The sequence below is a fragment of the Temnothorax longispinosus genome, chromosome 10 (assembly GCF_030848805.1).
Source record: "Temnothorax longispinosus isolate EJ_2023e chromosome 10, Tlon_JGU_v1, whole genome shotgun sequence".
NCBI classification, from domain to species: Eukaryota; Metazoa; Arthropoda; class Insecta; order Hymenoptera; family Formicidae; genus Temnothorax; species Temnothorax longispinosus.
The window spans coordinates 17,853,680-17,863,794 of record NC_092367.1 but is presented as its reverse complement, the minus strand read 5'-3'; the positions used below and the strand labels follow the sequence as shown (position 1 = coordinate 17,863,794).

Here is a 10,115-nt window from a genome sequence, read left to right as displayed (position 1 = left end):
CCCCATGTCTTCTTATTAAGGTTCTTACAGCACCAGGAAAGAATAACAAGCTGAAAAAGAGGTTTGTACAACAATATGCATGTTTATTATCTGAAAGTTTTACATCTCTAGGATGCCATTGCATAGCGTGTTCCGTCATCGGCGATTCGAACGATGTAACAACCCACAATAGTCGCAAACTCCTCTCACGAGTACGCCTTTCATTTAATTATTTATTTAATATAAAGTATCGTCGAATCGCGACCGGTCAAACCCTTTACAAATATAATATCTGTATATAATATATGAATCTCGGACAAAAAGAACGCACATATCAAGGGATCACAACCGCTCCTTTGACAATAATTAATCTTGCGTTTCTTTTTTGGGGGAGATTGGGAGAGAAACGCAGGGAGGGAAGAGGTGAGAAGGACACCTTCCGTTTCGTCGGCTCCAATTCTAATACATAACAAATTTGCACTGCATCTCTCTCGTACGAACAATAAATAACTTTGTCAAACGCTATCTGATAATGTTAAATAACAATTAAATAATGTGTAACCATTGAGTAAAACCATAGCATAAGAATGTGAGAACCAATCGTGGCGTCGCTAGCACGAAAAGGCTCACTTTGTTTGATTGATCTCTGCTTCGGGGTGAGTTTTCAGTTTTGATGTACGATCTTCGTGTTTCCGGATCGTTTCCTCAATTATAATAGTTCACACGACATCTCATTAATCGCTAGTCTGCATTTAATTGTCGAGAAATGCGCTTTATCGATGCCTCGTTAATTTCGTATACATTTATTGGTTGTATTCATGAATATCTATGCCAATATTAAATATTAAATTTCTTGAAAAACACAACTGTGTAGTATTAGGAAAAGATATCTTCGCTATTAATACAATTTCATATATTATATTTAATCAGTCGCTACTTCCGTAGAGGACAGCAGCCTTCTTTGTACATGAGTAATTCCTAAAATTCCTGCATGTATAGGATATAATAATATTCTGCAATTTTGGTCGAAACGCACATCTTTCAGGCAGATTTCTGCTGCGTGGACGATCGCAAGTAATACAATGCCGCTTATAAAAGCACAGCGAGGAAATATTAATGCGGTTAAAAGTAAAACAATCGTATTATCCAAGCGATTTCTACAGCGACGAATCCATCAGCATTACGGGAAACACTTGAATAATCAATTTTTTTAAAAACGAAAAGAACGAAAAGTTAAGTAAACATATCATACAATTTAAATAAATGCACCAAACGCTTAAATGCAATTTGCCATCGTATGTTTTCCTGTTCAAAAATTTATGAGCTTTATCCTAGCACGTGAATATATCTTACGTCTAAAACATATAAGCATAAACATATAAGAAATTTCAACTTATGAAATCCAAACACAAAGGTCTGTAAAATCAGTACTGAAGTTCGCGCGATTCGAAATAATCTTTACAATATGCGATAAATCAAATAACAATGCACTCGCGTTCGCTTTCATCGTGAACGTAAAAAGCCGAGATTCTGCATCCAAACATGTTTTCCCCTGTATATACAATGCGACGTATCCTCGTTTTTTTTTCTTCTTCACGATCCCCCCCTTCTTCTAGTATCCTTCGAATAAAGGCGAAATCATTAGCATTTACCTTAAAAATACTAGTTCTTTGTGTTTCTCTCCGGATTCATCGCCCGAGAATAAACAACCTAATTCGTCTACGACATATCTCTGGAACGTGCAGTCACTACCACGCTCGGAATACTGCACATGACGACATAATTAAATTCGTAATAGGTAATGGTTTAAGAAAAAAAAATTAATAGTCAAAAATATATATATGTATATATATATATATATCTATCTATATACATGCGCAGCATCTCTCATGAAACGATGACATTTAAATTAGCTGCTAAAGCAATGATAAAAATACTATTAAAAATAAAAATAATATTAATAATAACAGCGAGTCTCATAATTACACTCAACATCAACAGTGGAAGCAATAAATACAAATGAGAATGACGAAATGCTTTTTAAAGAACGCTAGCTTTGCGAAGGATTATTTCGTTTGACGCAAGATATAATTGCCGCGAAATTCTGAGAGCGATCCTTCGTCAAGTACGATGATAATCGAAACTTGATTCACCGCGAATTGTTTATATCTCTTATCTCATTAGAATGCAATTGAGGGAGAGGTAAATCTTACATATTCTTTTTTAAGGTTTATGTTTATCAGATTAGGTTAATTCTGTATCTCGACGTCTTCGAGCTGAAACACATGAAAATCAAAGGCTAGATCAGATACATAGGCATCCGAGGCATCTCGATATCTTCGACAAGCGCGTCGGCTATAAAGCATTAGGAATTTTCACAAGCCCATGTGTGTCCGAGTAAATGAATCCATATAACATATTTTTGCCCCGTAAATCACGTCCACTTAAATCGTGTCCATCCCGGAGTGCATGTACATGTGTTGGAAACGTCGCGTGCTAAATATTACATCTAAATCATCGGCGAACCATTGCGCGAACTTAAATACATCGAGTAACGTCTTACATGTCGCTTTCTTCCGCTCTCCTTTCATTTTTTTTGTCTGTTTTCTCTTTTTCTGTTTAACTGATAATCGATGGGAAATAGACTCGTAATAATGCACATAAGTGGTCAGCTAATGCGATTAAGTAAGCTTTGACAAGCATAAAGCAGATTTACCTAGCATGATAGCCTCCATTAAGGATAATCGCGTTTGTTGCTGTGCAGGTTCGGTTGAAGGTTGTCATTTCTTTTTCGCTGGATTCCTTTGTGGTGTAGATGGTCTACCTGTTTGACCCGTGTTCATTCCTCCATATTGGTATTTCGCTTTCTTCTCTGACGGTTTCAAGATCTGCAAAAAGATGCCAAACACGGCGCGATAAACTTGCATAAACGCTTCTAACGACGAATAAAAAAGAAAAACTTTCTCGCTAATCACCTGGAAACTGCACATCAACGTTTCGTCAACGCTCATCATTCCACCGGCATTATCGAATTCCCCGCAGTAGTTTGGCGCGGAGAAAAGTGTGACGAGTTGTCGCTTGGCGAAGAACTCATAGCCATCTTCGACCACTTGATGTGCCCTGCATATGAGATCCATATCGTGACGATTCAGGAACTTCGACACGACGTCTGGACCGAATGTGAACGAGACTCCTCTATCGTTTTCGCCCCAACCCTGAAACATTTTCGTCGATAATGCGGTTAGAGCAGTCCTTCCTGTATTAATCTATATCTAAATTAATCAGTGCGTTAAAGCTCGCTTTACGTAAAAGCATCTCACCTGAACGTCTTTATCAGGATCAGACCATAAGAGATCACAGAGGAGACCGGTATCAGGTACATCGGTTGGACGCATGATTCTTCTGATTTGCTCCATTCCCTAAAAAAGACGGAGTATATGAATATACTGCAATCCAAGGTTTCTATTTCTATGAGAATTTCTCGTTTCTCCGCTAATCACCTGCAAGTCAGGACTGAGCCCGCCATGGCAACAGAAGATTTTCTCGTCGATGATCGCGGCGATCGGCAAGCAGTTAAAGCAGTCCGTAAAGGTCTTCCAGAGCTTGATGTTATACCGTCGCTTGCACTCGTCGTAAAAGCCATATATCCTGTTTATGCTGGCGCACTCGTGATTGCCGCGTAGCAGGAAGAAGTTCTCCGGATACTTGATTTTATATGCCAATAGGAGGCATATCGTCTCCAACGACTGCTTCCCTCGGTCAACGTAGTCGCCCAGGAACAGGTAGTTCGCTTCGGGCGGAAAGCCGCCGTACTCGAAGAGCCGCAGCAGATCGGTGTATTGGCCGTGTATGTCGCCGCAGATCTTAAGCGGCGCCTCCAACTCCAGCAGGATCGGTTGCTGCAGGAAAATCTCCCGCGACTTCAGACAGAGGCCACGCACCTCGGCCTCCGTCATGATAACAGTCTTGCCCGGTCGACATCCTCTGACTGTATGCCCAGAAATGTTTGCGGTTAATCGCGTAATTTTACTCGAGATCGCAACGATCCTTCATTAGTGCGGCGAAATCAGTCTCCGTTACACGTATTCGTTCAGAAAAAACATTGGTGAAATAAATAAAAGCACGGCAAATTCGTTACATTTATCCGTCGATACAATTTTACAGCTGACTTTCAATCTTTCCTCAAAGGCTTTTACGTCGAGTTAAAAATCTATCTTTAACGTAAGAACAGGCGGTCTATCTCTAGGGAAAAAAATCAATAATGCCATTGTCACGTATAATTAGCGCCATACTTATACCGCATTACTTATACCGTTATGCGCGTATTGCTTCTGGAATTACTCGAGCGTGATACGCCAATAATACATCATTATCCCGTCAATTTACCCCGTGAGTCTCTATTGAGACTCGTTGCCTTCGAGTACCCGTTGCCTTCGACTCACCGTACGCCGTGTTACGCACGGTTATGCAATTCTTCGATTCGCGTCGTGTAGAGGAACAATAGAAAAACACGGCCGGCTGTATCGACGTTCTCGTTACAGTCGGTGCCGTCGAATCGATAATGAACGCTTAACGAGGCGATTCCTCGTTTCTGTCCGCCGCACTAATGAGGGATGGCCGTGGTACTCCTTCTTACAGGTACACCGAGCATAACTCTACTTTGGGGGCATGGAAGATGATTAGATAAGTTTCTGCCGGTATTAGCCGTCTCAATAAACAGGGATGATACACGATTACAGATTACGGTGAGGCCAGATCATCTTTGCCTATTCTCGAGCACATGGGTACAATCACGGTATTTCCGGCGTGGTCTACGGTGGTATCGCATCGATTATAATAGCGTCAAAGGCGTGAAATTACTGATAAGCTCGTTGGATAATGGATATGTCTCGGGAGTGCGAGGCTCTCTCTCTCTCTCTCTCTTGATGAGAGAGAGAGAGAGAGAGAGAAAGAAAGGGAGAGAAAGAGAGCTATTTTCGACACGGGTTTACACGATTCAACATAACGGAAACCTAAAATACCACTCAACTATGGATTCTGTATCCTAACTGGATCTGTAACGCTCTGGATGATTCAACTTCCCACGATTTCCTAATTTCTATCCTAGCCTATTTCGCGCGATCGCAATGCCATTTAGAATAAATGCATCGGTGAATAGATCTATGCACCGTCTCTGCGACCGTATAACGCAATTGTATTTTTACACATCGTCTGTACAATTATAACTTAAAGCGGTGATTCGTTGCAATTAAGAGAAAACAATCGACACAGATTTAGATAGATCCAAATTCAAATATATCTCACTTATAAACGCATCATTAAAGATGTAAATTTTTATATCCAAAATGCGACAAAAATAATTCAGTTTGGTAACAAAAAAAATTGAATTATAACCCGTGTATATTCGTTAGATAAATTCACCAGCGCATTTAGTCTTAATATTTCATAAAGGTACCGAATATCGTTAGGTGACGTCACTCGACATTCAAAGCGTTAATAAGCGGCGAAGGTAAAGGGAATAGATGATTTACCCGACATCCAGTGCAGATCATCTCTCTTTATGACGCTATGGATGTGTCGTCGGATCGTTATTTATAGGCATAAAAGGGAATTCACGGTGCGGCTGAACTAGTCTGATACTGGCTATCGGAAAACTGCATATTAGCAAGGTCACGGCGACTATAGAGCGAAGATGCAGAGATTCCATTACCCGGGAGAGAAGCTATTGTCACTTTGCTGTTACATGGCGGGTATATATTCCAGGCGAAACGCTGGAAATGTCACTTTGTACCGCGGAGTCATCGGATGCTTAAAATAAGCGCTTAAAATAAACCGGAATAAAAACGGATTTCTTCAGAAATCTAGGGACCACTTAGTGTGGCGCATAAACATCCCGTCGCGTACGTTGGTTCGTGCTAATAATTTACGATTCTATGTATGAAATTTAATTGCAAGGGAAAGCTCGATATTTATATGTAACGATGTTTATTTTTAAAACGAATATGTTAAAACTTAATTGGAAGACTTCTCTGTATATAGCTTCCTCAACTTTCTTTTCAATGTAAAATTTCAATAATATTTATATCAATAAATTGCCTACAAAGTAGAGAAAATATATAGAGAATGTATATGATAAATCAGAAATAACTTGTCCCTGAAGAAGTTAAAAATAATTGTAAGGTCTCATAAACGATGACTCTGGAGCGCGAACTTTATATCGCTTCAGGGACATGCGGCGTGAATGTACTTATTACAGTAAATTTTCAGCATTAACTGTACCTGCACATTTCAATGTGACAAGTCCAGAATTTAAAAACTTAATGATAGATAAATAAAAAATCACGAAACTGATAAAGTTCCCACGTTAGCAGTATCACTTTTATAAAAATTGCGCAATGCGCCTAAGATGAACTTCACCATGAAAGACTAAGAATTTAAAGTAATTCGTCCCTGAAGTAGTTAAAAATAATTTGTTGTCACGTTGGACACCGAAGTCTCATGAGTAGAGTTGATATTAATGAAAGCTCTGGAATTCCCCGAGGCTAATTAATAATAGCTAATTTCGAACTGTGAATGCCATCAAATGTACATACAATGCAATGAAATTAAAATTGCTTCCTTGTCTCATATATGTATATATTATAATAAACAATACGTTTCATAATAAATATGTTAAATATGATATAGCCATTAAATTTTTAAGTTATTAAAGTAGTATTGATTATTTTATATACGTATCCCCAATGTTTACCAATCACAAATGCATTAATTCAATACTCAATACATTAAGACTAACTGATATAACTAGACGTTAAATTAAATGTTAATCTAAACGATAATGGCTCTTTATCGTAAAACAAGTGGCGTGCACTCTATATAGATAATGATAAATTACGCAGATAGGATATCCTTTACGATCAGAAAGATTATTTGAGCTAACCTGCATCTGTACGTACAACGAAAATTCAAAATTACGATTTCTAAACGTTTTATAACTTTAAGATTTTGCATTTTTGCAGGGGCAGAAGAGAGGGAGATGGAACAAGTATTATATTCGAATGCGGGAAGGAAGTAATAATTGAAGCGCATGCACTTTGCTACAGGATTACGTTAATCGCACAAATACATCAATTATACCAAGCGTGCTCTAACACTTAAGCTAACATCTCCAATCAATCAATGCTGCTCCATTTTTCACGTAGATAAAGCATTTCAAACGAGAAGGCTACGAGTGCGAAGGGGGAGAAAGTGATAAATCTTAAACGATAGGCTTAAGTGCATCGACAGATCCAGAAATAACTTCGAGTGGTTCGAGAAGCGTTTGTGTGGATGGATACTTATATTCCAAATAAGATGATAGATATTTGTATTTGAGTAAGGAGCGTGTATAGCTGTCGTGTCTTCGGGTGTAAGGGAGGTTCAATAGGATCGACGACCGAGGAGAGCAAGCGGAGGATCACATTTAACGCGTGCGGGGTCAGTTCTCCTTCAATAGGGAGATAAAAAAAACAAAAAAAAATAAAAAAAAAGAAGAGGAAAAAGGAGTTAACGGCGAGCGGAGCGAGCACGCGACAACGAGAGGCAACGGCCCGTAATTCGCAGCGCGCGGGTTTAACGCTAAACGTGGCTACCTGAATGTCACTTGATGTCACTTGGTGCCATCCATCCTCATATCATCCTCTTTATGTCGCAACGATAAAACTTTTAGTGAGCTACTACGCGACCGCGCCGTTCCTACGAAGAGCTTTAATATTATTTCAGCTTTAAACGCGACGCCTAAACGGGAATATAAATTGCTTTCCACTCGCGACAAGTGGGCCGCCCTAGAGTCAACTCTGCTTTCCATTTAATTTGTGTCACCGCGTGTCGGTGACTCGAGTCGATTCCGCCTGACTCTGCTTTCGGTATATCGAATGATCCGAGATAGGGAGAGAAAGAGGAAAAATAGATATGGATCAACCACCATTTATCAAATTACATATCAGCGTGACCTTTTCACGTAGCAAAACCAAATATCATACATGTTATAATTGATATTATAAACCAGCTTATATTTACCTTAGTTTTACTTTAGCTTTACTTTAACTTTACTTTATGTATCAGCAAATTGTACGGTTATTACGAAATTAAATTAATGTATTTTTGAGTTGCTCGGGACATTATACGGGTGCATTACTTTTTCCTCGACTTCTCCGCACATAACTGCTTTTGCCATTTATCATTTTACAGCTACGGATCTCAGCTGACTCAAGCCGGCACAAACGCCGTTAAAAATAAATCATATAAATAGAAGACGGAAATGAATATAGATCGAAGACAAAGACGACGCCTTCGGCGCTATAAGCTTCAATTTCCTTACTCTTATCTCGCGCCTAACAGTACGCAATTGTTTTATCTGGAGCCACGTTTAGAGATAAGAAACGCGACGCCAAGTAAACGCGTATTTACATGCCGGGCCGCTGAATACGATAACGGGATACAAAAGTCAAGGAAGCTCGACCAAACGAACGTAGGATAATTCTACGTGGGGGAGTTTGTCGTTTCCTGTTGTTGCTGTGACGGTAGTGGTGATGGTGGTGGTGGTGGTGGTGGTGGTGTTGATGATGATGATGATGAAATGATGGTAGTGATGGTGGTGGTGGCGATGGTTATTGTTGTGTAGTAGCTGCGTACCGACAAAGTCCGACGAGAAAATATCTTTTAGCTTGGCTTTCTTCTGAACCTGGTCTTTCTGCGTGTGGTATACTTTACCGCACAAGGGGGTTCCCGCATTCGCGTGAGCATGAGAGAGAGAAACAAACAAAAAGAGAGAGATTTGTTTCGTTTTCTGCGGCTGAAGAGAACAGGGGAGTAAAAGATCGTGATCCGCGCGGTGGTCAGCGACGCAGAAGACGGGCGGGGGGAAAGGGGGGTGGGTTAATGCGGTGGCAGTTTGCGCGGAGGCGGGGGAAGGGGCTCTTTAAGTCGCGACAGAGATAGGTGGAGGTGTACTCGTAGAGTGAGAAGACGAACGCGACTATTGCGAACAAGACGGCGAGATAGAAAGAGAGGAACGGAGAAAGAGAGAGAGAGGAAAGGCGAGAGGGAAAAAGAGAGATGGAAAAATAGACGTAGCGAACTCGGGAACGAAAGAAACCGAGAAACGAGAGATCGAAAGATCAGGAAGGAGGAAAAGAGTGGGACGACGAACGGTCCCAGTGAACTTTCTCACTCGGTTTACGCATCGCGACGACGGCGATGACCGCGCGACGGTCCGGCGGGGCAAGATCGATATCTTCCCCGCGGCTTTTAATCCGATCGCCGAGGAAGGACGCGCGCGGTCGAAACACCGCGTCACGGCTCCCGCGCGATACGCGAGGGAGAGAGACAGAGACAGAGACGGAAAGAGAGGAAGGGGTTCGCGACGCGGATCCGGACCCGGGCCGACGCGCGACGACTCGACGACGCGACGGGACCGCGAGAGACCGAGCCGAGCGAGAACGAAAGACGAGCGAATATGTAAAATGACGCGCGCGGACGCGTTCGCAATCGCGCGAAATTGGAGCGCTCGATTCGACTCGCGCGTCGCGTCGCGTCGCATTGCGTCGCGTCGCGTCACGTCGCATCGCGTCGCACCGTGCAGGTAGCGTCGCGTCCGAGAAGCCCGGCTACGCCGCGGTGGCGATGCATTTTTTTTCCCGTCGACCGCGCGCGGACGGCGCGGCGCGCGTTCGCGCGCGCGAGACGCGGGGACGCGACGACACGCGCGGCGACGAGGCGGAGTACGCGCCGGCCGGGGCGTCGTACGAGGCGTCTCTCGCGCGTCGGCCGCCCCGATCGCAAATCACATACCTTCCAGCAATCTCTGTATCAGGTTATCGATATTCAAGTCGACATCCGCCATTTTTTCCTGCCACTGACTGACTGGCCCGATGTTCGCGGACTGGCTCGTACTCGCCTGGCGCGCGCATTTGCACCGCCGCGACGCGAGACGCAATCCCGGCGCGTCCTAATACGTGCGCGTGCCGTTATCGACTGCGGGTTTTCTGCCCCGGGAACCAACGCGGCAGGAACGGCGAACGACGGACACCGTCCTTCCACGTCGAACGTCGGCGAGAGACTCGATCGCGCTCGGCGCCGCGCCACGGCGCCTTGCA

The 10,115-nt window shown here is 42.6% G+C and overlaps 1 protein-coding gene across 3 annotated transcripts; it reads right to left on the bottom strand.

The window, feature by feature from the left end:
* Nucleotides 1-62: 62 nt before the first annotated feature.
* On the bottom strand, nucleotides 63-10,099 carry LOC139820362 (serine/threonine-protein phosphatase PP1-beta catalytic subunit). 3 transcript variants are annotated; one of them, XR_011733949.1, is made up of 7 exons: nucleotides 9,811-10,099; nucleotides 8,653-8,724; nucleotides 3,480-3,967; nucleotides 3,300-3,398; nucleotides 2,955-3,194; nucleotides 2,696-2,867; nucleotides 63-2,255 (listed from the first exon to the last, which is right to left on the bottom strand). XR_011733949.1 is itself a non-coding variant. In XM_071790552.1 (6 exons), the coding sequence occupies exons 1-6, from the start codon at nucleotides 9,860-9,862 to the stop codon at nucleotides 2,760-2,762; spliced, it is 1,059 nt and encodes a 352-aa protein (XP_071646653.1). In that variant the 5' UTR covers nucleotides 9,863-10,099; the 3' UTR covers nucleotides 63-2,759. The 3 variants fall into 3 exon arrangements, 2 of the variants coding, with proteins under 2 accessions (XP_071646653.1, XP_071646655.1); XM_071790552.1 differs by having other exon boundaries at nucleotides 63-2,867; XM_071790554.1 differs by lacking the exon at nucleotides 8,653-8,724 and having other exon boundaries at nucleotides 63-2,867; nucleotides 9,811-10,094.
* Nucleotides 10,100-10,115: the final 16 nt, after the last annotated feature.